The 27009-nt window shown below is 44.3% G+C and overlaps 2 protein-coding genes across 6 annotated transcripts; both read right to left on the reverse strand.

Moving 5' to 3' along the window:
- Positions 1-1054: 1054 nt before the first annotated feature.
- On the reverse strand, positions 1055-5254 carry LOC148427756 (aquaporin-4). 2 transcript variants are annotated; one of them, XM_088441791.1, is made up of 7 exons: positions 5140-5254; positions 4374-4568; positions 4129-4290; positions 3769-3933; positions 3278-3358; positions 2133-2375; positions 1055-1271 (listed from the first exon to the last, which is right to left on the reverse strand). In XM_088441791.1, the coding sequence occupies exons 1-6, from the start codon at positions 5152-5154 to the stop codon at positions 2160-2162; spliced, it is 834 nt and encodes a 277-aa protein (XP_088297917.1). In that variant the 5' UTR covers positions 5155-5254; the 3' UTR covers positions 1055-1271; positions 2133-2159. The 2 variants fall into 2 exon arrangements, with proteins under 2 accessions (XP_088297917.1, XP_088297907.1); XM_088441781.1 differs by having other exon boundaries at positions 1055-2375.
- A 3902-nt stretch (positions 5255-9156) lies between these two features.
- Positions 9157-26960, reverse strand: baz2a (bromodomain adjacent to zinc finger domain, 2A). 4 transcript variants are annotated; one of them, XM_088407493.1, is made up of 30 exons: positions 26803-26960; positions 25586-25709; positions 24747-25502; positions 22552-24159; positions 22189-22461; positions 21696-22073; positions 21525-21585; positions 20864-20972; positions 20671-20772; positions 20335-20557; positions 20146-20207; positions 19691-19756; positions 19192-19578; positions 18830-19084; positions 18533-18747; positions 18371-18445; positions 18100-18265; positions 17381-17443; positions 17160-17304; positions 16532-17079; positions 16104-16449; positions 15610-15765; positions 15374-15534; positions 14432-14497; positions 14053-14336; positions 13845-13980; positions 11580-11726; positions 11225-11472; positions 11004-11147; positions 9157-10709 (listed from the first exon to the last, which is right to left on the reverse strand). In XM_088407493.1, the coding sequence occupies exons 2-30, from the start codon at positions 25707-25709 to the stop codon at positions 10550-10552; spliced, it is 7464 nt and encodes a 2487-aa protein (XP_088263619.1). In that variant the 5' UTR covers positions 26803-26960; the 3' UTR covers positions 9157-10549. The 4 variants fall into 4 exon arrangements, with proteins under 4 accessions (XP_088263619.1, XP_088263618.1, XP_088263617.1 ...); XM_088407492.1 differs by having other exon boundaries at positions 19192-19575; positions 21690-22073; XM_088407491.1 differs by having other exon boundaries at positions 21690-22073; positions 26803-26959.
- Between the last annotated feature and the right edge of the window lie 49 nt (positions 26961-27009).

The following is a 27009-nucleotide window of genomic DNA, read 5'->3' on the forward strand; positions in this document are numbered from 1 at the left end:
AAACCCTACTTTGAAATGCTAACCTTAATCTGAAAAAAATGCCCTACAGTAATCATGTTTCTTCTTTTAAATTAAACCTCTTAGACGAGAGCTAAGAGACAATTACATGTCCATCATGGCGGCGTAAAAAAGCACAATTAAAAAGCCCTAACTGTTTGTGGCTGCTATTGCTGATTTGTTAAACCTTGGTGTAGTATTTTCGTCGTGCCATGTTGAAATTTGACGTGTTGTCACAATTTGAGCTCCCACGTGTCTTCTTTTAATGCTTTCTCTTTCATATGAAACGCCTTTGATGTAAATGACAAAGGGTTGGACAAAATAACGCATAAACGTTGCACATTCATCAGTGCCAAGCATGCATTAAAAAAAAAAACCTTACATACGTTGTTGTTTATTTAGTGGGAAACCGGTGACAATCAACAATACTGTATTTATAAAACAACGCAAAAAACATGAGATAAATATTACTACATGGTCCAGAAACGCAACACAATTTTACAAATAAATAACAATACTGTACAGCCAGTTCTCACGACGAGAATGTTGTAGCTTTAAATTTAGTTGCAGGAATTTCACGAGCCATAGAATCCATCTTGTGTGTTAGAAAAACCCTTTCAATGCCAGGTTAACGTGGTCAAAAACTAGGGATGGGAGGAGAGCTCATATGACGAGGGCTCACGAGATTGGAACGCTGCAAGCTTTGTCAGCACAAGCTCTTTTTCTTGGTTTGGTTTTATGGCGCGCACGGGAGAATGCACAGTTTGTCAATGCTCTGCGCTGTTCGTTATTGATAGCAATGACAGTTAAACACAGCGCCAGTTGTGGTGAGATTTCAAAATAAACGTAACTGTACCAAATCAAGTATGGGCACTAATGCTTTTATTTTGAACCCAAGGCTTTTATTTTGAAGTTGTTCCGCAACGGATGACTTGACTTTTTCTGCGGGACCAACTTCTTCTCCTGGAGTGAGCCACAAGTCGTGTTCGATAAAAACAAGACAATGTTGTGAAATCACATTCAATTGCTAATTCAGGGCGCTAAAAAAGACAACAACTACGTTACACAGACATTTTATTGTATGGAACCTCACATAAATGACTTGCTAGCTACAAGTGCTGGCGAGAGCAATCAGATTACTTTTCAAATGGGATGACACTGTTGCTGTTCCTTTTTAACCAACCAGGCGATCGATCTCAAATGGCTGCTCCGTGGTTCTGACGTCAGTTTGCCTCGACCGATATTTAAGGGCATTTGTCTAAAAGCTCTTATACCTAAACAAAATAAAAAAATGATAGCAGTTGGTCATTCATAATTTCAAGGACAAGTGTTATTTGAGCTTCTGTGTTTGTATTTATTTTTTTATCTATTTATTTGTTTACAGGAGAAACACATGATGCTCAGATTACTTTTAAATTCCCTGTGGTGGTATTTTCTTAAAATAGTGGTAGATAAGACACTTTGCAAAAAGTTCCCCAAAAAATACGCCATACATCGCAGCTAACAGGAGTTGTATGCGTTTTGTGAAACTATTCAGCATTGGAAAAGAGTTCCCCTGAAGCTGAAAAATGAGCCTGACTCGAGTTTTATTTTTACCTTTGCAGGCTAGATTGATCATTTTGTTGCATTCTTCTGAGTGAAAAGAAAGTGTTTTGAAAATTGGAAAATTTACAGTAAGTCAGGCTATATTTTATATTACACGTTTTGCAAAAATCTCATCTTTTCTCATTACCAAGGAATTAATCTAGTGAGACTTCGAGCCTCTTGGGATTTGCTTCCTCTCCCATCAGTACCAAACAAACAAAATATCAATTCATAGTAACAGAGTGAATTGCAACTAAATATGTTTTCCTTGGATGTAGTCATTAATGCACCAAGAGCTGTTTGATTGGGGACAAAAGGCCTCGGAGAAGAGACAAACGCTCACTGGCAGGAACTAAAAGCATCATTAAAGCTCTTTAGCATTTCAAAGAAAGACAACAACGAACGTGGGGCTGTTAGCGGGAGGCTTTTGATGAGCGTCTAACAATTTGCAAATGTTAAAGTGACAGCAGAAAAAAACCATAACAATGCCGTCTTCGCCTTCACAAACATGAGGAATTACGTAGAGCCATTCTGCAGCGCAGCGCACATACATCTTTGCGTGTTTCCACTCGGCGCACTCAGTTGTTGTCTTGTTTGTGGACCTGCTTGGCTCTGGCGGCATTCTGAGTGGCTGTGGACAGGGACGATCCGGTCATGCTGGTCGTCTCCACAATATCTATGTCCTTGCACGTCAGACAAGCCACCAGCTTCTGGCGGGAGGCGCCTTGCGCGAAGAAGAACTCGTGGGACATACCGGCCAGTACTGCCCCCATGACCGGCCCAATCCAATACACCTGCAGATGGGAGAAAATGGATGCCAGACGCATTCCTAACTACATCTTTGAACCAAAGAAATATAAAGAGCGGGGGTGCCACATTGTGGTTATACTTTCTGTCAGAGGGCAAGAACGACCGGAAGTCAAATACATTTTAAGTGTGTTCCTCACGCACTAATCTACGTTTTGAGATCAGAGGCCGGTGAAAAGGGTTCAAAAGAGAGCTTGGAAGCAAAAAAAATGTTTGTTGTTTTTCCTCCCAAAGTTTTAAAAGGAAGGAAGAAATGAAGGAACGAGGGCGGGGAGAAAGTTGTGAAGGTCGGAAGGAAGGAGAGAAAAGGAAGGGAGAAATAAAAGAGGAGGGAATGTGAAGGAATGAAGGAAGGGGAAGAAAGGAAGGTGGAAAGGGAGGAAGGAGAGAGGGAAGGGAGGAAGGAAGAAGGAAGGAAGGAGAGAAAAAAGGAATGTGAAGGAGGGAAAGAGAAAAGGAGAGAAAGAAGGAATGAAGAAATGTGAAGGAATGGAGGAAGGGGAAGAAAGAAGGGGAAGAAGCGAAAGAAGGAACTAAGGAAGGAGGAAATAAAGGAGGAAGAAATGTGGAGGAATGAAGGAAGGACAAGAAGGGAAGAGGGAAAGAAGGAATCAAGGAAGGAAGGAAGGAGCGAAAATGTGGTATTTGAGCCAGAAACTCAAATCGGTATTTGACGGGCCACATAAACTGAGATGGCAGGCCGGATCTGGCCCCCCGGGCCTTGAGGTTGACACCCGTGATTTAGAAGGTCAAATGATCAGTACGCGAGGCACGTAGTAGAAAAGATTCCCGGACATGATTTAAAATACCAAATATCTCTCGAGTGACCCTACGAATAGCTTCTTCTTACCCCCGCACCACCCCACCCCTCTCTTTGCGGACTTCTCACCCAGTGGTTTTCCCAAAATCCCGTGACGATGGCCGGACCCAGAGAGCGAGCGGGGTTCATACTGGCACCAGAGAACCGAGCCTGCCCAGGGAACAACAAGTTAACTGTCAAAGTGCGCTTGCCATACCTTATTAGTTTTCTACTGCGCTCAGAGGTTATGGAAAAACAAAAAAAAACAATGTCTGAAAATCTAAAAGGGGTTTGAACTTTATTTTGTTTTTCAACAAGTCCCCCATCGAGGGCTGCACGTTGGCTGCAACGGCGCCGTCCTCGTGAGGAAAAACTCTTGATGCATCAACCTTTCTTATTCATGAAGCTTAAAACATTTGGACCTAAAACCTAGTCGATCACAGCTGTCCCTGGACCGGAAGAAAACTTAAGCGCGGTGAAAACATGCATATAGTTTCTACAATTACTGTACTTTCTTCTTTAAGTCTTTAAGTCATGTTTGGGCAGAAGAAAGCCTATTCCAAAAGAGGAAATCTCCTTACCCCTATCATGACTCCAGCAGTGTGCGCCAGTCCAATAGCCAGATTTCCTGGTTCCGGGCTTTCCCTTCGCCGCTGGGCCTCAACCGAGAAAATAGTGAAGACCAACTGGAAGGTGCATAAGATCTCGATGCCAAGAGCCTGCGCCGCATTCGACTCATAGGGCACCTGAGCGGCACAGCACTTTCAAAGTCAAATGACCGAGTTGTATAAATGCATTATTTCCATGGAAAATATGGAACTGCTGAGCTATGTGAGCAACTTGAAGAAGTGTCTTTTCATAGTTTACCGGTTGGAATTTTTGAAAGTAAGACAAAAAAACGGCCCTCCGAACGATATGTTCTTCATTTTGTAAAAACAAACCCTGTTAGCAAAGTAGTCTGCGGCGCCTTTGAGGGGCAAAGCCAAGTAGAGGAGCCCGGCCCCCAATGAAGCCCCCAGACATTGGGCAGCGATATAAAGGAGAGCCCTGAGGACATCCAGCCTCCGAGTGGCCAGAAGGGACAAAGTGACTGCAGGGTTGACCTGAGTAGGAAGCACACCAACAACTTTGACATTCATGGGTCCAAACGAATTCAGTCGCGAAGATACGAAGACGACCATTATACCTGCGCTCCACTTATCTCCCCGAAGCAGTGTCCGAGAACGACAACCGCCGCACCGACTGCCACGGCTGGGTACAAGGGTCCCCCCGGGGTCTCCCCGGGGCCTGGTACGGAAGCGCCCAGAACAGCGCTCACCAGCACCAGCGTGCCGAGCAGCTCCGCCGTCATGGCTCGCCAGAATTGACGACTTCGAAGCTCCTTGGAGTGATGACCACACAAAGCGGTATGAAAACACGTCCTACCTGCAAGCGGTTTTGGTTCCCGAGGCATGGAGACCTTCCGGTAAACTTTCATGGGAAGGTACGATAGTGGATTTTGTACATACGCGTTTTAAATCGGAAAACCGTGTGGGAATTCGTGGGCAATTGAGGGTAATTTCACATATAAACATTTTGCATTGCAATCAAACCTTGACCGTTGCATGTGTTTGTCTCCCCGCTTCACTCAAACGGGGGTTTAATCATACGAAGCTTGCATGAAATCTGGTTGTTTTGGGCAGAATATAGCAGAATTTGCCTCGATTATGTTCAAGTTCCCGATATAAAACCCACCTTCAATTTCGTAAATCTCTGGTTCGTTCCCATCAATTTCCATACATCCACAGTGAATTCCCATGAAAAGTTACCACCTTTGGAAATTGCCAAGATTTGCAAACCTTCAGCCATTCCGCTCCAGATTCAACGCTGAACGTCAAATACATTTTTACTCACCATCCCTTTTTCTGCACACTAAGCAATATTCGACGGCAAGACAAAGAGGAGACGCTCACCTCAAGCCACGTCATTTCACACCCGGCTGCGGTCAAAAAGTCTCTCCGTCCTTCAGCGGCGCCCGTCTGCCGTTTGGCGAGGTCTTCGCGGGTTTCGCTCCATCCCCCGTTGAAGTCTGAGTGGTCCTCTGCCGGGCGCAGACGCTCCCCCCGCCCTCGCCTCCCTCCTTATCCTAGACCTCAGACTGTAAAGTGACTATGCGCACATTAGGCATCGTCATAAAAGGGCTCCTCCACTCAACAAGCTCAATTTGTGTATTTTTACATCAGGAACGGATCTCAGCTTGCAGTTTCAATTTCGATCAGAACAAAATTGTATGATTACCCGCTCCCTAATGAGAGAAGCGAGAACACGAGCGGCACATTTCTGTCATGCTGGCGTTGGCTTATTACACCGGATCTGTTTTCTCCTACGTTGATTTCTATTGCTGCTTATTTTTCCAAAGGCGGCCGATGCGTCCATCCTCACTTTGCTTGCATGCGGATGTGCTGGAGTTTTCAAAATCCGACTTTAAATTCCGGAAGAACGCAAATTCCTCATCTGAACTAAAAAATATACATATATATATATGTATATACATTGTGTCACTTGGTTTTACATGACTAAGAACGTGCATATGAATTTTGGTGCCGATTGCTCATTGTTTTACACGACAACCGAGCGGGACGAACCGAGCCTGGAATCAAATTGACTCGTCGTGACTTTGGGCCCTCTTCGAAATGATTGAAAGCCAGAACAAAACAGACTCATGAGATTTCGCCGAGGGAAAATTTTGGTATCAACTACTCTTTCCATACGGTCTATCATTTAAGTAGCGACGTTGGACCCAATCGAGCTTTGCACAAGCGGGCTTTTGAAGCCCATCGCTGATCAGCAAGCCAAAAAGACAAACGATCACCGATCCGGAAAAGTTTAAACCATCATGATATGGGCCCTTGAAAGTAATGCCTGATTATTTTTATTAGGAATGATCATACAAAATTCTCTTCCTCTGGATGATCGCTTTACATGTAAGTGCGCAGGGAAGAAGAAGGAAGGACAATAGGACAGTGGCTGTTGTCATTAACTTCTCTTGTAAACATATGGGGTGGGTCAACAAGTAAAATGTCCCGTAAGGCTGCACATTGACAAGGGCCGACCCTGGACTGCCCAATCAATCCCATTTATTGAAACCACTTATTTATTGTGCAGTTATTGGGAGCAGACCGGCCATGAAAAGCCCAAATTTGAGACATTGAGATGCTGCGCGAAAAAGACGAACAATTAGATCCCCAAGATTGTCCCGAAAATGCTGATGAATATTCAAATACACAATCAAAGGTGTGGAAAGTGTCATCTTAATGTGTACGTGAGTGTGTGTGTGTAATACGCCTCCAGCACACTGTGGATGACCTTGAGCAATTTAGTACGTCTTCTTCAAGGAGCTTTTCACCTGTCTGCAAAGTGATTATGGCCACTTGAGAAGCTTGTCCATCGTGTGCCTGAATCCAACTGGAGGAACCGACAGGGCAGACGCATTTGATTATTATTTGAATCGTAAACAATTATAAATACATCAAAGCAATGTATTTTTCAAAGCCTAGTGCATAACGCTTCACAATGCATGAATTTCACACGTTTTTAAACATGACAATCTGGGTTTAGGAAAGGTAGGCAAGATCCGTGTCATCCGACACTATTTCAATATTTGACATAAATTATACACATCGAATCGAGAGCGAAGTAACAATCACACAACAGGCGGCGATCCAAATATTTCTGGTCCTTAAAAACAAGGAGGCCACGAATAAAACGTGATGTCATTATTATATCGTTCAAGCGATTTGGAATTAAAAGTCCAGTCCGCATTGGAAGCATATCTTGTTCCTTCAAATCTACTGCGGTGTTGCGCAGACATGAAAAGCTGAAATAGTGTCAGTGTCCAAACATTGATGGCCCATGTTGTGAATAAATGCCTAATTTGACCCACGGCCCAAATGCGATGCTCCTTCACGGCATCGTTTTGACAAATTAGCCTACTTGTGCCGCGTGTCTCCCATCTCCATGGAGACACGGCGGCCCTTTCGTGACGCTGTCGCCATGGTGCCTATTGTGCCGCCGCATCTGGGCACGCTTTTTATTTTTGTTTTCATCGTGGATATCAAACAAACGTACACTTTGTTTGAGTTGAAAAGGACACCGGCGTTCCGTGTTTGAGTTACAGACGGAGCGTCACTCAAATGCCGTTAATCTCATAACATAACAAGACGCGGAGGACCCTCTGTTTGGACCGCCACATCACGGGGGGTTTGGATTTGGACCTTCCGGGTGTCAGGGGCCCTCAATTTAGTAGACAGGGTCCAGAATGAACTGGTTAGAGGTGCGGGGAGGGGTGGTCCCATTATGAGGCGGATTAGCCCCTTCTTATCATGGCAACTGTTATCCTCCCTTTTGTGGGACTCCAAATGTGTGGAGCGGGTGTGGCGGCGGGGAGGGGGGGTCACACTGGAACCCGCTGGCGTGGGGAGTTTTTCGGCCCCCTCCGGCCAGAGCTGCTGACAGTGGCAATTTCGCCCGCACGCAAAGTGCCAGCTCGGGGGATTTGAGGGGGCGTTGTAGAAAGGGATATTTGATTGTACCTTTCGTTTTGGGGGCGTCCGTTTGTTTACGTGCGTCGAGATGAGGGGTTGTCCCACTTGAGCGCAGAGCAGCTGGCAGTGATGGCAACCCCTCCCGAGGAACATGTGCCTCAGACAGGACTCTCCGCAGACGTGCGCTTCGCCGCGGCTACGTCATCGTTGTGTTCATTTTGCTTTTGGGAAAGTATAAGTAGCCAATTAGACATTTATGGTCCAATTTGACAACTCATCTATCAGTGGCGGTTTTTCCCAAGGCCTCTTCTAAGCAATGCGGGGTCCATAAACAACGACGACAAAAGGCCACGAAAGAGCGCACAAGAGGCCGTGGGAATACAGTAAGAACAAATTCAAGTAAAATTTGACATTTTAGCTGTAAATTCAAGCTTTTATCTGTAGTTGAAACCCAAACCCAAATTTGAAACCCGGGTGAAAAACCCTAACCCTGAATTGAAACACTTACCCTAAATTGAAACACAAAGTTGAAACGTTGAGTATGTCCTTTAATTTGAAATGGAATTTGAATTAAGAAAAAAATTACGATACCTCAAGCGTGTCCAAACCTGATCCTTGAGGGCCACTGTCCTGCGGGTTTTTGAGGTTTCTGTCCACTCAGCATACCTCATGGTATACATGGCAGTATGGTCTATTGTGTGTGTTACCAAAAATGGCTGTTATTTTACTGGTTTCATAAAAGCTGTCCATTTTGTATCATTTGTATTTTTTTTTTTGCCTAACATACCATGGTTGTTTTTTTTTTTTTTTTTTAAATAAGCCTTCCAATACTTTTTTAAACATCCTAGTCATTTGGGGGGTGGGCTTGTGTGTCTTTTTCATTTTAGAAGAGAAAATCCACATTTACTAGATGTGGTTATTGTTTTAAGGGAAATTCTAATATCAATTCAAACCTTTCTGAAGTTGAAACTGTCCCTAAATTGAAACCCTACTTTGAAATCTCAAAAATAAACTCAAACCCATTCCTAGAGAGGCGCATACCTGCATGTTTTTATGTCTCTCTCCCCTACATCACACCTACTTCAAGTAATCGGCTCATCGGCGAGCGCTGCAGAAGCCTGATAACAATTCTGACCATTTGAATCCCTGACGTAGATTCTGGCCTTAATTTGAAACAGTAATTCTCGAACAAGAACCACCAATCCTAGAAAACCCAACACTACTTCTGAATTTAACCCCCCCCCAATCGGAGTCCGTTCTCTACATTGATAGAATTACTGGAACGCGCTTTATTTTCAAATCAATTCCAAGGTACTACATAAGTACTTGTGTAAGAGTAGTAAAGAAAAAAAAAATCTCAAGATGACATAACGACTCTGGGCACTCTTTCCGAGCTTGCACCAAGCAGGATAAAACTGAAAAGTTTTGAAAGACCACAAAGTCAACTACTAGATGAATTCTTTTTAATTCAACTCACAGTACATTCTACAGATGCACACATTACATCACCTTAATACAACAGCCTTGCAATACTTCCTGTTAAAAATGAATTGGTCCTAAAAATATAAAGGTCACCAAAACTGTACATTATTAAAAAGTCACATAACACCACATTTGGTTTTCTGGTCTTTTGTTTTTCGTTTCTTTTTGAACAGGAATATTTTGTATTTATGAGTTGATTTGAGGTCAGTGTAGGAAACACGTTTAAATAAAAGCTGGACTGCGGCGGGGTCCCACTGCAGTCACATAGCAATTGCCCCGTCGAGCGCTGGCCCACAAACAGCACAAAGTGACGGGGGTAAAAAACCAACGTTACCGGGTGGGAATGTAGCAGTGCTTTGACGCTCTTCTGCATTTCAACTTTGTACAATATCAAGATGACCAAATTCAACGTTTGCACCTTTACCGACAAACGCTCAAAGTCTTTTTCGAGCGGGCATAATTACCCAGGCCAACCGTTGGGCGTTAAGAGCAAGCGTTCTGTGTGGGATGCCTCAACTTACAAATCATAAACTAGTGCAAGTAGCACAGTTCTATATAATCTGCGTGCAGCCTGTTGTGTCACTTGGCAGTGAAATCCACACGGACTGACCAACACCCAAAGTCCTCAGTGTCGTTCACACAGCAGCAGTGTGTGAATGTGTGTGCGTGGCTAGGCAGGGGTTTTATATATATATATTCTACTTGTGGTTTCTTTTAGTGGAACTGGCCGTTTTCAGACATCGTCTAGACACGTCTATGAGGTCACCTGTACACAGTCACTACAAGCTATTGCTATTAAATAATCCCAGCTATTGTCATCTTCATATATTTATATATAGAATATATAATAAAAATATATTGACAAAAAAAAAAAAAACTTGTAGGCATAAGACCACATTACAAGTCATTTGAACATGTACGAAATAGCCTAGCTTTTTTTATGGGTCACTAAGCAGGTCCAGTATCCAGTCGCTCAGATCGAAATATGCAACGAAAAAGAGAGATCTAATTGTCTAAATTGGTGGTCCGGTCCCGCAAGGGAGACCAATACAAAGCCTTGTTCAACCTTGAAACTTGTGAAAGGGCGTGAGCACAAAAAGCTAAAGTGAGGGCGCTCGGAAACCAAATTCAAGTCAGACCAGTTGCGGGCCTTAAAACACGCTCACGAAAATAAACGACCAAAAAAAAAAAAAAAAAACATAGAAGGGGGGAAAGAAAAAGCCTAAACAACTCTACCCGGGAATACCTGTACATGAGAGTAATACATATAAGTGGAGAAAAACCTGACACCTCTTACAGGGCTGGCGAAAACCCCAACAGTCATCAGTTCCACCATCGGTGGGGGTGTTGCAGGCTTCTATTTCTCCTTGTTTGAGTAGAACTCCGCCCAGCGGCTCTCGAAGAAACGCTTCATGGAGTGTCCCGCCATCCCCACCTCGGAGGTGTCCTCGTTGAACAGCTCACAATTACTGAAGACCAGCTGAGCATCTGCTGCAAACTCCTCACAGCTGCAGTACCTGCCGCACATGGATGGTTAAGTGTGACAGCGGAAAAAGGACGGGTAAACCTTGCGAGCTCCAGATGTCATATTCAGTCGCGCGAACATGTTTATAAAACAGGTACGAATTGTGCAATTTAAATGGAACAGATCAAATGTTTTCGTGCACCAAGTGCAATCCGGCCAAAAACTGTAGTTCAAGGACGCTATCAAACAAAATCGACACCAACTTCATCACAAGTGGGGTTTACGCCAAATGGAGTTGTTGAGTTTCAAGTCGTTTGCTCAACGCACGCGCGCCAGCCAGCCTTACCCTCCCTGCAGCAGCCTCTCTCTCATGGTAAGGAAGTCCATGGGGTTCTTGACGATGCGACGGTAACCCGGCACCAGGCGGGGGTTGACTGGCTCGAGGAATGGCCAAGCATCCGCGTGAGCCTCCATTTCCATTAGGATGATTCTGGGGGGGGGGGGGGGTTAGCTCCAATTACCACCAATTCATCAAGAGCACCGTTGCAGAGTGAAGACGGCACATACTCGCAGAAAGTGAGGTCCGGCTGGTTACGCGTCATCATACGACGCCGTTTGGCCGCCCCGCCGTCTCCCGATTGACGCGAAGACGAAGTTGCCGGCGCGGCCGCCGCGGCCTCCTTGTGCCGCGTCGCCATGCCGGTGCTCCGCCGCGTCGTCGTATCATCGTCTGAACTGTTTTCTTCATATCGCTTCTTTTTCACTCTGGTACGCTTTTTAGGGTGTGATGATGCGCCTTCCTCCTGAGGGGTAGCCTATGAGGCAAATAACCACGCCGGTAAGTGAAAAGCGCAATCTGCTCGGGAGACAGCCACCGTATAAGGAGAGCTCATCTCAAGGTGCTTTTCGGTCCGGCTCTGACCTTGGCAACGCACGTTGGACAAAACCAGTCTCCCTCTGGCACCTGGGTGATCTTGGGCCTCAGGCAGTACATGTGACACCCCCGGTCACAGCCGTCACACAGCAGCAGACAGTCGTCGTTGTCGCCTTTCCTGCAGATCTGGCATGTCTGGAGACAAGACGTGGTCAAATACCAAAGTTCAAAAGGGGAGTGCGGCCAAGCAATTGGATTCGGTGGCTGGGACATGACAAACGTGCTGCCTGCAAGATGACTTTGTGAAGCATTGAAACAAAATGAATAGCTTGCTGATGGAGTCACTGAACACCACACTAGCCTTCGGGGTAGCGTGAGCATCAATGCGGCAGGTCACTGTAATCGGTCTTGTTTTTTTGCTTATTTACAGCTCAGCGGTTCGCATACTGCGCTTCCGTGTTTGACGTTTGACCATGATTTTGAGCCGCTTCTGTCGCGTAGGTCATTACATATTAAAAAGATCAAAAAGGAAACTGTTTTACATAATTCACTTTATTACTAAGCCTAACCCTTCTTTATTACAACAATATATTTACGGTTGCCTGCAAGCTGTGCTGCCGAGCATAAAATCTACCTTTCAATTTACCCGTCCGGCCCACTCGAGAATAGGGTTACCCCCATGTGGCCGCAGATGATCCAAATCGTTGATATTTCTATAATAGTCAACTAGTCTTTTTTTTTTTTTCCCTGACGTAACTGCCTTTTCTCCTGCTGTCTCGGCATTCCTGACGGCCTGCTTGGTCTATGATGCACATACGCAGTACGGGCAATCCGGGTAATTTCATGATACAAACGAAAGCATTGAGGCTAATACGGTGTTGTAGCTAAGCTAAGCTAAGCCGTGTTTAACAGTAAAGCTCGGGAGCATCTCACTAAAAATATCTAATACGACTTACAAATACAAATTCCGCTTCCATGGCAGTATGGCACAGTAGCTGTCCTTTGGTTTCACTTTTGCAATAAGACAATACAACCAAAACCAATAAATACAAAACAAGTGTATCGTTAGGTTTTCACGAACACATTGCATTTTTTTTCAATTGATTACTTTCCACATTTAAAAGAAAAAGTTATATTTGTGCTAGACATTGGAACTCAGATCAATCAGTCGTGCAACTCCTTTAAAATGTACTGCATTTACTGTAGTTACCACACAGCACTTCCGTCATAACTTCTTTGTGAGTTCTCAACTTATTGTGTTATGGGTGCCACCCAGTGACCAGACAGACACTAGTGCAGAATTGCATTCAGTTCATTTTATTACACGTCATTGTATTCTTTGAAATTAAGCTGTATAACCACCTAAAGTATAGCAATATTGACAAGTGTACATGTCAAGAGATGTGTCATTATGCCTTTTAGATATGTCACATGGCATCTATGTTGAAAAGCACTCCGATTGGCTGTTTGCCAGCAAATGCAAATCAGTACATGAAGATTTTGCAAAGAACAATGCCTTATTTAAATCTAAATCTCAGAGAACTTACGTTTTTACTTGCTTGCTTTTACAACCAAATGGCAGATCAGAAAAATATCGTAAAATGACGACCTCTGGTGGCTATTTCAGTCATGAATGCAAGGCGGGATAAGCAAAAAAAAAAAAAAAAAACTTTAATAAACCAGTTTTTTATAGTTTCATATTGGGGATGTACAATTCCATTATTTTATAGGTCTATACCAGTATGAGGAGTTACAATCACATACTAATGCCAATGACAAAAAACACACATTTTAGACTTATGCATCGAAATATCGCATTTTTAGTTAAAAGATACAAGAATTCCATGTCAAATTTACAATGTATTTGTTTTTCTAAATTCTAGTTCCTGACCATAAAACGGAGGGCTGATTGTGGCATCTATCAGCTGCTACTTTGAGAACCCATAAGTTGATATAAAGCTGATACTGGCTCTGTTACCTGGTGTCATTTTAGAATGCATTGGTGACCTGCTACTAAGGCTGTTTGCTAGGTCAATCTCAGTGGTGTGGATGTTTTATCCATTACAACATGTCAAAGCTTTTAACAACTGAGACAAATTGGGTTAGTTGTAGCTGGGTACAGGGAAATTTCAGAATCCAACCCACATTATCTTCTTTTGAAAGAAATACTTTATTTTTCATGAATTAAAAAAAAAAAAAAAAAAAACTCTTAAAGCCACGCAGTTGTGTGCAAATCACACATCCCCCCAAAAAACCTATCCCGCTTTAATTAGTCCTGCCGTACCTATGAATGAATTGCAAGAACTTTCTTACCACTTTAGTCACGGATCTCTCCCAGGCAATAGCTTTCTCCAGCTGTAGCAAACACAGGCATAGTTGAGGGGCGCTGCGGCAGCGATCAAGGGCCTGCCGCCACGTTCGAAGCCTGGAAGTGATCTCACTTTCCAAACTGGAGCAGAGTAAAGACATTCAGGATTACACACACACACACACACACAAGCCCTCCATGTTTCCTTCCTACCTGATGACATCCATTGGTTGCTCTTCTCCTGGTGTCGGCGTGAGAGGAGCGAGGCGCATCACATCAGCTGGGTTCCAGAGCGGTTCCTTCAGATAGCGCCTCTCAATGTTCCGCTCGAGATTGGCGAGGCGTAGCACGGCCAAGTCGAGCGGATGAGTAGCAATACGAGGCAGGCCAGACCACTCCTTCTTAGTTCGAACAATCCAGTCATCACGTGGGTCTGTATCATGTTCGTAGTACTGGAGGTCAGCCCGTGTGGAGTCTCGCTCTGGGATCGTGTAGGGCTTCAAAAAAAAACAAAACAAAAATTTTTTAAAAAAACCTCGCTTGTGCTTAACCATGTATGTATTGTCATACAATAGTGTGTTTGTCTGATTACCTGAAATTCTACAGCTGGTGCCTCTGCATTAGCGTCAGTATCGTTGACTATACTTTGAGGAGGCGCCTTGGGAGACACAAAAGGACAAAAGCCGTTTGTTATGTGTTGCAGGGGTGGTCAATATGTTGACCGCGGTCAACTGGTCCACCGCTGAGTTAGTATCATCCAACTGCATGGCATTTTACTACATTGTATGTGTGAGTTTAAAAAAAAAAAAAAAAGTCTGTTAAAATAAGAAAAGGCTTGCAATATGTCAGTTGATTTGTAATTAATCCAGAATGTATGACTTTTTTTTTTTTAATTGTATTACAGAAAATAACTATCACAATATTCTTATTTTCTGAGAGTCCTTACATACATACACATATATACATACACACACTATATATATATATATATATATATATATATATATATATATATATTATATTATATACACACACACACACACACACACACACTATATATACATATACATACATACACACACACACACACACACACACACACACACACACAAGAAAAGAAAAAAAAAAAAACGCCAGCTAGAGAGTCATTCATGCAATTGCTTGACTGACCGACACATTGGGTTAGGGTTAGTGAATGAGTCAGAATTTTTCGAACGTTTAGGTCTCTCTCTCTCTCTATTACACACACACACACACGTGTGCAAACAAGGGGGTCGAGCTAATTGCATTAGCAGTACAACAGCGCTGTACGACAACTCATAACAAGCTAGTCAGCAATCGAGTTACCACCAATGTATGTTCATCAGTTTTCTCATGTAAAAAGCAGTTCACGCAACATTCAACGTTCAAATGCCGCCATCAAAGCACAGTTCCAGGTGGGTCACATCATCGCTAAGAACAAGATGTGGGCACGCAAGGTCTAATGCCTTTATGTTCCTTTATGGTTGAACATCTTTTTGATATAATTTCTGACCTTCAAATGGAGGTCTGCAGCGATGACTCGTTGCTCCAAGTCCTCAACCCACCGAAGGGCGCTGTTGTCAGTCTCCATTGCTTTTTCCTGTACTTGCCAAGGTTGCTGCAGAGCCTCGAGCAGACCCTCCTTTCGCTCCTCTTTCAACTCAAACATAGGATCTAGGAGACGACATTTTAAGTACGTGATGCACAATTCAGCTGTTGACATGTTTTAAAGCGTCTATTCATGCTCACCAATGATGCCTTTGGTACACATTTCCGTTAGACTCTCCATGTGTTTGGCCAGGTGTTTATGGAGCACCTTTTCTCTAATGCCTCGTGGATGGAGAGCCTGCAGTGTGCTAAACAGCTCCTCTGGATCCTTGATCCACCACCAGCCACGCACCATTGCTGCAAAAAATAAGTATTATGAGCTGATTTTATAGTACTATTACAGTTGTGGCACTACACTAAACATTCTCTTATGGGTGCCCACACTTTAAGATGGACCTACTTGTTATATGACCAGATCTAAATGATCAACCAATGTTATTTCCGTATACCAAAATTTGTTACTTGGTACATAGTTTGTAGCAAGTGACTTTCTTTTTTTTTGGATGATATGTGGGAGAGTAGTTCTTTAACTCATTCAATGGCGCTGATAGGCAGCTCTCTCAATAGCATAAAACTGGTCGAACTGGCAGTGATGGGCACTCATGGTCTAGATTCAAGATGTGTGTTCTGCTTACATGCCGGTATTGGCTTCACCACCAACTGAATAAAGTACTGCTGTTCAAGCTCTTGGAAAGAAGAAGTGGGAGGGCGCCCTCTGCGTTTGGCTGCAGCGCCACGCGGCGCCCTCCGAGCAGGGCTACTGCCACGACTGCTTCTTCGCCGCCGCCGGCCTGGCCTCGCACGGGTGGTAGCAGGTGTCCGTGTAGCAGGAGGATTTTGAGCAGAGGGGATGGGATTGGGCAGTGGAGGCATACAATCAAGAATGGAGGATGTCTCTATTTCAGAGGGAGGTTCCTCTGGTGCCACCGGGATATTCGGGTCTGTAGGAGCTTCGCCAACGGTCGTCAAGAGCATATCCGACTGAGGGATTAAGCGCAAATGCAAATCACTGTTAACTGACGCATTATTTGAGCAGATATCAATACTAAAAATGGCATCCAACCTGTATTAGTGAAGCATCAAGTGCGGGCGGCGTACTTGGCACGTGGGGCTTACTCGGAGAGTTTTCGTCACCTTGTTCTTTGAACCCCTGACTCTGATGCTCTACTTCATCCTTCTCCTCCGGGTGACTGCCCTCTAAAGGTGGTTCTGCGTCTGCCTCGTTGTGTACTGCATGTCTTGATTGGCTGAGCCAATTCAAGAAAGCAGACTGAGAGAGATCTTGAGTACAAGTGGTGAGCGGAGACACTGGCCCATCTTCTCCTGCTGACCTGACGCTACTTCTGCGTTGGCGACGAATCTTCACGGTGCGGAGGTGGAGCTCCACTTCTGGTTTTATTCTTCGTGGCCGTCCCCGTTGGCTGCTCATAAGGGAAGTGGTGCCAGGAAGTATGTCTTCCTCTGGGGACAATGTCTGGTCTTGAGGAGTATCAGGGACAGGTGAAGAACGTGTAGCAAGTGGTGGAGTAGCAACCACAGGCATCTCCTCCGTTTTGGGGTCTTTTTTGAGGAAAGTGACAGGCACCTCTGCTATAACAACGTCCCCAGAGGCTGCGGTGCAAAGCAAAAACGTCAATCCAGTGATTTGCTGTTCAAAGTCCATTTTCACGGTAACATTGTATCATACTCACTCAGTAGCTCTTCAGGACCCTCAACAAGAACGGCACCAAGGTGAGGTAGAGCCAAGTACCTACGCCTGTAACGATCCTGGCCCAACAAGATAGCCCGCATGGAATGAGATGACTGGAGCAGCTTTTTACGGAAGAATGTTTGCCGCTGTTGATGACCAATGAATCGATGATTACTTCACACATTGTGACAAGAGTAAGTCTCTAAAAATAATTTGCATTACCTTGGTTAGCTTTTCTATTTGTCTTTCCAGTTCATGGACACTGGCATTGGTAGGGCTTTCAGTCTGTAAAAAAAAAAAAAAAAAGCCAAAAAATGTAGAACGCTCATTGATGGTGTACCGCTGGCATTGAACCCAAATCGTGTACACCCAAAACAGCAAATTTTCAGAAGAGCCCAAAAATCGGCATGCTTGTACAAACATTATCATTTGTTTATTTTAAAATGTGTGTACTAAATGGTTTACAGTTGATCACCTGTGAAAAGTCATGGCCTTGCAAGGTTCCAGCCCGTAAGATTTTACGGTTTTACTGCGACTTGCAGGTGTTTTACACACACCAATAGTCCCACAATGAAGTCATTATTAGTTATGACAGCAAAAGTCAACTTTCATATAAAAATGGCATAATCAAAGTTGTACACTCAGAACCAAGGGTTTCAAGCAAGGTAGGAGTCAGAATACATGTTCACGGAAGTTACTGGAAAACCGAGAGTCTTCCATGCGGCCTTATTGAAACATTTCCCTCATAAAATATACAGATGGTGCCTTGAATAATATCGCCTCATTGATTTAGTCTGCATGTTATGGGGATTTTTACATGAAGGACCTTTGTCTTGATGAAAATGTAAAATTACTGACAGAGCCATAAGACAATATTGCAGAAAGTTCAATTAGGTTCACTAGACTGTGCATTTTTTTTCTTTTTTTCAGTGCAAACTTACATCACTTGTTTTAGGCTCCTCTTTGCGACCACGGCGGTTGCTTCGCTCTACGCTCTCCTCTAGACCGAGGTTTTCCTCCTCAGCTACTCGAGCGCTGCGTCTTCTTTCCTCCAAGCACAGTTCTTCTTCTGAACGACCAGTGCGACGCGCAAGTGCTGCCTTCAATCTGGGGGCGGGGGGGGGGGGGGGGGTTAACACCCGACATCTTCAGTCATCTGCAGTACGACACTAAATCTCTGTGTAAATTGGTGATCATAAGATTCTGCCTTACTTTCGAAGTTTCCCTTCAATAATCCACTTGTTCTTCCTGTAGGTCGCCATGTTTTCTAGTGTGTTGTCAATGTCACTGTGTACAAGAGAGATTTCTATCAATGAGAAATTACTTTTTTTTTTTTTTTTAAATGCAAAATTAATGGGGAAAAAGTCCTCAAACCTTATTACAATATTGCTACCATTGAGCTCCTCCACCACAAAACCAAGCACAGCAGCCTTGGTTTCAGGAGGTAGGGCATGAAAGGATTTGGTCCTCAGTGTGTTGCACACTTCTGTCTCATAGCCATGAGATTCCAGAAAGATGCGGAGCACCTCTGAAACTGTGCTGCGGGTCAGCTGGAGCTCAACCAGTTTATCCCCGAGGATCTTGACTGACTGAAAGTGGACAGTAAAAAAACAAAGTCAATCAGTTGAACTGCATTTAGTAAAAAAGAAAAATTTAATGAGCATTACACACTTGATAATACGAAGGCAGGCCGGGGTCACGGAGTGCCGCTTCCATGAGTTTTATAAGTAGATCTTGGACCTCCCCCTGGCTTTCACCAATATCGAGGAGACCTTCTTGCAAGGTTGCAAGACTGGGGATGTCCTTGGGTACATTGAGGCCAATCAACTTCCCATAGCCATGAAGGAACTCAACCACAGCCAGGCAGTGGGCAAAGGCTGTGCCAGAAAGAAACACACCAGGGACACGGGAAAGTTCTGGCAGGGGCTACAAGAGGAAAGGCCATTAGTTAGATTCTCATTAGTAAAGCAACCGCTTTACGATATCTGCTATCACATCTAGTAAAGTGTTCAACAACAAACGTCATAACTCACTTTGTGGTCAGTGAGACACATGTCCTCAGTGGGTTTCCTCAGCTCTTCTAAAATTAGTTGTTGCCTCCTGCGTTCCTCCAGCCGTCTCTGGGTCTGCACTCTTCTCTCAGCAGTTTTCTTGGCTGCCAGGGCAGCCCGCGCGGCTGCCTCCGCCTCAGCCTGCGCTTTGGCCAGAGCCTTGGCTTTACCGCGAGCGCTCAGCACCCTCTTGCCTTGAGCTATTCTCTCTTCATCAGTTTGCTGGACAGCAGGAATAACTTCAACCTTAACGGACCTTCGTCGACCTGGCTTCTTGGTCTCATCGGCAGACTGTGATGAGAGTTCCGGTTTCTGTGAAACTGCCAAATCTTGTGGTTCGGCCTTCACTTCCAAACTCTTGGTCTCCTGCTGTAGCAAAAAAAAAAAAAAAAAAAAAATCGGGTTCAGACGCAAAAGCAGCAGTGAACAGACATTATTGCAAAGTTTTTTTTTTTTTATATTTGTCAGCAAAATAGTATACCTTTGCTTTCTTTTTGTCCTCTCTTATCTTCTTCATCTTAGCATCCTCCTTTCTCCTTATTCTGGCCTGAGCGATAATTACATATGAACACATCTAATTTACAACTACACACTTTGAAAGAAATGCTGCACTTATTTAGCAAATTTCAGCAGTAAAAAGTTAATCATTTTGTCAATGCAGTAAGTGATACATTTTTCACGTGCAATTAAAACCCTTAAAAACACCTTTCGCCAATTGCTATTGACTGAAAATTACATCAAAGCTGCTCAGAGCTCAGACAAATCAAGAGTTCACCTGTTTTCATGGTTCTCATATGACACACAAGTAGTGATTAGTCAGTATTAATAGTACATGAAAAGTAATGGTTATCAAATTCATTAAAGGAAATAACACACTTTTACTTTAAAGAACAAAAAAAACTAAAATTTTAAATAAGTATCCTTTTAGGGACACACCTTCCTCTTCATCTTCTTCTTGATTTTAGCCATTTTCTCCTTTTCTTCCTCTGTGAGTGCTTCTGCAATATCAGAATAAGATTAGTTGACTAGAATAATGTCATGCTTCCCCCATCAAGCTTGTACTGCCTGGACGAGATGCCAAAACCAGCATACCCTTTAAACCTCCTCCAATCTATTGTCACTCACCCTTATCTTCAAGTCTCTTTAACAGCTTGGCATCGACTTTACTGAGGAGGTCAATCATCTTGGGTTTGGGGGGTCTACCTGGCCGGCGGGCCTGCCCTGCCTTTAGGCCACGAACCCTGCTTGGTTTCTCTTTATCGGGGTTGGGCGGTCGACCTCTCCTGCCAGTGATGGCCATGATCATAGAGGGGACCTCCTCATTAGCCAATAGAAACCATTTCATACCCTGCCACACATCATAGAGAGAAACAGGAAAGTGAGTGTCATAAAACGTCTGACTTGTTACCAAATACCATAAAATGTTAACTGTTGAGATGTATAATATCAAATGAAAGAAACCTCAGGACTTTCCCTTTCTTCATAGAAATCTCCGACAGGCATGCGGGGGCTGAAACTGAAGTGTTCTCTGGTGACAATGCCACCCTGGTTTTTCTTTAAATACTGAATGACAATTTAAAGCACATGATCAATAAAGTATATCAGTTATAATTACAGACGTCTTTGAGGTTTTTTTGGAGCATGCAAAAATTACCTTGATAACTTCTGGGAATTGCTTCATTCTTCTTCCACAAGGCGTATAATACCAGGTTTCGCCCTTCATGCGATCATTTATCTTCTTCACGCGAATCTCTCTCCTCCATCTATCAAGAGAACTTTATTACATCACCATCAAAGGATCTTAAACAATTTTGGACAAAAGCACATGTCCCAACCATGTTAGAGCTAATGTAGCTCTTTTCAGAGACCACAAGAAAACCCAACGATTCAAAATATCACTCCCCATATATCAAATCAGGGGCACTATGCGACGAAGATTCTAATTAAGGTAAAAGTTCATCAACAATTTTTCCCCAGTTAAAAGTTAACCACAACTCATTTGTTGCAATCAATGAAAGATGTGTTCTTAATTCACTGATGCCCTAACACAGCTCAGACTGTGTGTGTTCAGTGCGGCTTAATTTCTGAATGCAGCAAGCAGCTTGCGCTTCAACTGCTTCCAACTGCACTGCCCAAAACACTGTGCTCCAGCAGTCATTTTATGGGGCACTAACTTATATTCTGTAGTACAAAAGTCTAGTCTGAAAAATATGGTAACTATAAAAAAATAAAGTCAATTTAATCTGAGATTTTTTTTTTTTTTTTTTTTTTTTTTTTTTTTTAAGAGTTTCAGTAAGTAGTGATAGGTATGTTACCCATGTAGCAGAGGGAACTGGACCTGCTGTTCTGTTGCAACCCTTCTCTTGGTAGGTTCACCTGTATTTAAAAAAAAATAAAAAATAAAAAAATAATAAACGGAGGGGCGTGGGGTCACCTCCTGCCTGTTAAAATGGTGATTTATCCGAAACACATTTTCTCACCTTTACCTGCTGTGGAGCTTTCATCTTCATTGTCATCAGCCTCACTGGCACCTGCTCCAGCATCAACTTTCAGTGTGGTTGCGTCTTTTCCATCTTGCTCATGTTTCTTCATTCTTTTAACCTTCTTGGGTTTGTCAAAAGGTGATCTGATGGCTGAAGTGTTGGCAAGAACTGCATTTATCGTGGCTGTGATTGTATCAATTTCCTCAGGAGGCGGCCAAGTCTGGCCACACGCATCCGGTTGTCTTTTGACCTGTTCTGTTCTAAGAGAGGCCTTTCGCTTTCTACTCTTGGGTCGCTCTTCTTTATCATCATGTTGTTCAGCCTTGGTATTCTCCCCTTTTGGTGTTCGACTACGGGGTTTTCTCTTGGCCTCCTCAGGAGCTTGAGAAATTGGAGAAAAAAAAAAAAAAGAAACATATTATACCAAGATTTCAGAGGTACCATTTTATGATAAGAAAAAAACATTAAAAAAAAAAAAAAAAACAACGCTGGATACCCGATTTATTCATCCATAAAGCTTTTGGGGACTGAGGTTTGCAAGGTTTTCCTGGGCTTTTCAGACGTCCTCCAGTGGCTGACAAAACCTGATCTGTAACTGGCTGCAGAGGGTGAACTGTACGTCTATGGGCCGGGGTACTGAAAGCAATGAAGTTCTCATCCCTCATTTTGAAACTTGGGGGGGTCATGATGTCAAGTGTCGTGGGCATTTTGCCAACGACATCAGAGTCTGTTGGATGACTGCCGAGAGGAGGCCAACCTGCTTCAGTCCCTGAACAACGACATTGGATTATTTTTGGTGTATTTTTCTACAAGAAAACATGTGCCATCATTCCCTTTACTTTATAATTAAAGAAAATACCTTGATGTGGATGATGTGGCCCAAACGAAGTATTGTTTAGGGATGAGTCCAGAATTGACTCTCCAGCCTCTGACATTTCCTGCTCATGGGTGGAGTTCCGACTTGAATAATTCACAGACGTGCTGCCATCTCTAGTAGTCTCATAAACATCGGATGGTTGCTCTTCTGTCTGAGATGTGCCATTTCCAAGGTGAAAGCTGTTGCCAAGGCTACTGGAGTCAAATATGTGGGAGGTGCTGTTAGCAGAGGACTTATCTATAAAGGAACTGATAGAGATTCTGGATCGTGCGCTGCAAGTTGAACTGTCACCATATTGAGAGGTGATGATTGATGTGTGGTCAAAACTTGTGTTAGCAGTCAGTGGGGTCTGTTCTCTAAGATCAGATGATGCCTGTGAGTCAGAAGCTTTGTGAATCTTGACTTTGCCTGACTCAAGATGAGGAGGATATTCTTCCACTGCCATGCCCTTTCCTGGTATTACGCCTGTCCCCTTGTTACGGAGTCCATGGTGCAGAGGCAGCTGATCAAGCACGCTGATGGATGAACTGGCAAGATGCTGTGCAGAGTCAGAACCCTGAATCTTTTCGGAAGATGTTGCGGGAGGCCCGGAGGCCGAGGCAAGGAGGACAGAACCTGGTACAGTCCTAGAGCCTTGCGTAGTTCGTAGAGGTAGGGTAGTGAAAGGTCTAGTTGAGGGACTGTCATGGGCCGACCTGGACAGTGACTTGAGCCCCTCTGGGGGTGGTGATACAGAGTCGATGGCTTGACCAGAACCAATAACTGAAGCGGTGTACAATGACTCGTGCTGGGAAAGGGATGCATGCTTACTGCCAGCAGAAGGCATTCCATGTGCTGAGAGCAACATGCCAGATGAGCCACCATCCAATGGTGGTGCAACTGAAGTACAAATGTCATCTGGTGCATCACATATTGATAGGTTTGAGCTCACGGTTGGCATTAGAGGGCTCTTGGGGCCCTGAACCAGCTGTTGAAGAGATGAGATTGGCGTAGAACTAGAAGATGTGGACCCTATGGTGGGCGCCAAGACAGCTGTTATTGGTCCAGAAACTGAAGGATGTACTCGAGACTCAGATGAAGAAGAGGAAGAAACCCAGGGAGGTCCAGAAACATCCTCAGTCAAGCCTGGGGGTGGACAAAACATGCGATGCGTTGCAGTTGAGGAGGAAGAGGAGAACCCCACCAGTAGTTGTTTGGATCCAGAAAGCGCTGTCTCAGTAGCAGAATGAAAAGGAGGTGATGAATGCCTGGGAGAAGGATCTGATGATGGCCGAGGTGGAGTAGATTTGACATCAGGGTAAGAACTACTACCAGATGAAGCTTTAGCTATGGGAAACTCAGGAGGACAAGACACCTGGTTAAGAGATGATGTTGTGGAAGATACAGATGCTGTGATTGTTGTCTGAGGAGGTGTGCTTGCTCCAGCCCCTCTGATGCCCTCTGGTGGTTGGGCACTTGGCTTTTCAGATCTCTCAAGATCATTTGTATGACTGACAGGCGCCGAGGAGCTGGTTGGCTTCAGCGTAACAGCTGGCTCCTCTGTGTGATTACTGTCTGTATTTGATTCCCTGCCTTCTTCTATTGTATGTGCTGAGGGGGGGGAAAAAAACATTACTAACACATGAAACAAGTGGTGGCTCAGTCTGGTCCTCGAGGTTAACATTCAACCAACACACCTGATTTAAATGATTCTCATTAGCATGATTGCAAAACCCCGATAACAACCCCGATCATTTGAATCAGGTGTGTTGGTTGAAGGGAAACATCAAAAAGAGGCTGGATTGTGTCTCGAGGACCAGACTTAGCCACCCCTTCATTAAACCATTTATCATTGCTTCTACATGTGTATTATTTTTCCCCACCATTAATGCAATCCATAACATATACAACTATTTTTTCTATCTTTGAGAGATGTAGTAAAATAATTGCAATTGACAAGGTAGCATGAGCTTGAATGACTTTGAATGTAGTGGGCCACATCCCAAATAAAAGGTTGCGCACACTTTAGCCACTAACATTGCAAGTGTTTGTTTTTACTTCATTTTGCAAATGGAGCTATTTTTCCCCACATCGTACATGTTAAAAAGGTCAAATTAATGGTGGAAATCCGTTGTAAGAATTTGTTCTGGTCTCTTAGTATAATCACATAAATCACTGGAGTTGTGTCAAGATCTCACCTTGCATGGAAGTAGACATGTTGCTCCCATGGGGGGTCTTTTCCCTGCTCATGGGAGATCCTCCATCCTGCACAGTTGATGAATGTTTGGCTGGTCTCAAGGGTCCCCCCTCTGTGTCACGTGGAGGTGCAAAGTTCTGCATCCTCTGACCTGTAGACTGTTTTGGGTGCTGGGGAGATGGCAGAGATGTGTGCGGCTGCTGGTAGTACGGCATCCCATTTGACAGCACCCCATAATGCTGCGGAGGGTGAAGGGGTGGCCGCAAGTGGGCCTGGAGGTGATGCTGTGATGATGGAGGAGACACTTGCTGGTGGTGATGTGGTGGAGAAACGCCAGGATGTGACTGACTCTCATACGTCCCATACATGCTGCGGGAGGTGTAATTGGCAGCCTGTGTAGAAGGGTTAGTTCTGTTCCAGAATTGACTGCTAGTGGCTGGCATGTTTGATGGCCCTGCCAGAGATGACTGCTGGGAGCTCTCCAAATCCCCATTGAGTTGGTACGCTCCTTGACCCTGGAAGTGATGTTGTGACTGAGGCTGCACCATGCCCGGTGCCGACTGCTTCTGGTGCAAGCTGTGCCCAGGAGACGTAGCCATGCTCGGACTGTACTGAGGATGTCCTCCCCACAGGTAGCCAATGCTGCCCTGGTGGTGGTTGCTGATATGCGGGTAAGGACCAGAAGGTGGTTGCGGAGCAGGTGCAGCAGACCCAAGTACAGTAGTGATGCCATTCACATTCATTTCGCCATTCATATCTGTCAAATACAGAAAATCAAAACACATCCAAAAAAACTATTTCATCTACCCCTTCTGATAGTTGGATTTGTATGATACATACTCTTTCCTTGCTGAGAAAAACTCATGGAGGAACCATTAGTATAACGAGAATCCCCTGAGGAACGTTTCAGTCCTGAGTTTGCTGAGGGATGCGTGCTGTAGTTGAAATGATTATTTGCCTCCATCTGTCAGAACAAATGATCAATCGAGCACGTCAACAGGCGATTAGGAAGAACCGCGTTCATTAACACTTGTCAAGGCGCAAGTTCAAAACAATATCACAATTTGTCACCATTTTCCTACATGCAACTATGACTTGATTTCTATATTATGGGATGGCGCTTGTTTATTCTTGATTAAACTTGGAAAGTGTCGCCTCTTGTCAGCACCATTTTGCTCCTAACGGTAAGCGTCAAAATGTCGCAGCCAGCTAGTGAGCAGCAGATGCCAGCGAGGCCCAGCCATACGCAACACAAACGCGGACGAAACGCCACAAGAGGCTCGTCATTTCGCCTGATGAGACGCGGTTAAATATGTACATAACCTCCGGTGATTAACATGTGACACGAGGCCCAGTCTCATTCCATTCATAACCAAGCCATCGGTTAGACGATAATCACCCAATAGGGTCCGATTTATATCCCTCGCACTAACCCAAGTAACTCGAAATACTTGATTTCCTAATTCAACGAGGCCATTACGAGCGTTAGCTAAGCAGCGCTAGCTTCTTTCTCACGAAAACAATCCACGCCAGAACGACGGTCGTCTTATTTCAAACGTGCTGGATGTGAATTCAAACAGACAAGACGACGGATAACGTGTTTCCATTCACACCCGACACAATTACTACTCGCTCATTGCCAAGGTTATTATGCCAAATCATCACAATGGAAACTAGCGAGTCAATGCTAGCCAAGGAAGCTAGCATCCTTTGCGTTTAGACACCAGGGCTTACTTCGATGCTAGCCAATAGCCCGAGCGCAGGTCTCGCGAATCTACAAACACGCCGGTTCGTACCCACAATGACCGCCAGTAATGTGTGAAAATGTATACGGTTGCAATTAAACCACAGTGCCTATTCTTCCGCGAATGGCCGGAAACTCGCGTATTTCCAGCCGGGGTGCGCGATGCCTTTTGTTCCACGGCTAACGTTAGCTAGCAGCCTGATGAAGTTACATTGTTTACGCTGATCGCACACGGGCATTTTTCGCGGAGCATCACCCTACCACACTGCGCTTTCCAAACTCGCATCGATAAGCACAGTCAGAACTAGCAAACCTTTCATTTTGATGGTCTCGAGGGCTCGGGTGTCTCTAGCCCAAGTCGGAGCAGAAATCGGACCGAAGACGGCACCGCGACAAATAAAAAATCAACTCTGTTCCTAACCTTTGGGTTTTAAATTAGCAAATATGGCTGTTATGGTCCTGTTCAGCCATGATTACAGAAAACGAGCAGCAGCTGCGTAAGTTTTCCATAATGATCCCA

This window comes from Hippichthys cyanospilos, chromosome 2 (assembly GCF_059441005.1).
Source record: "Hippichthys cyanospilos isolate Australia breed blue-spotted pipefish chromosome 2, RoL_Hcya_1.0, whole genome shotgun sequence".
Taxonomy (NCBI): Eukaryota; Metazoa; Chordata; class Actinopteri; order Syngnathiformes; family Syngnathidae; genus Hippichthys; species Hippichthys cyanospilos.

Bases quoted from the DNA above. Each gene is read 5' to 3' on its own strand.
- baz2a (XM_088407491.1), bottom strand. From the start codon at position 25,709: ATGGAGGCAAATAATCATTTCAACTACAGCACGCATCCCTCAGCAAAC. The intron at 15,766-16,103 runs GTAAGCAGAACA...TATTTTTTGCAG, and splicing joins GGTGAAGCCAATACCGGCAT to CAATGGTGCGTGGCTGGTGG. The intron at 11,727-13,844 runs GTAAGAAAGTTC...TCTTGTCTCCAG, and splicing joins AGAGATCCGTGACTAAAGTG to ACATGCCAGATCTGCAGGAA.
- LOC148427756 (XM_088441791.1), bottom strand. The intron at 4,291-4,373 runs GTATAATGGTCG...CTTCCTACTCAG, and splicing joins GGGAGATAAGTGGAGCGCAG to GTCAACCCTGCAGTCACTTT. The intron at 2,376-3,277 runs GTGAGAAGTCCG...TCCCATCTGCAG, and splicing joins GATTTTGGGAAAACCACTGG to GTGTATTGGATTGGGCCGGT.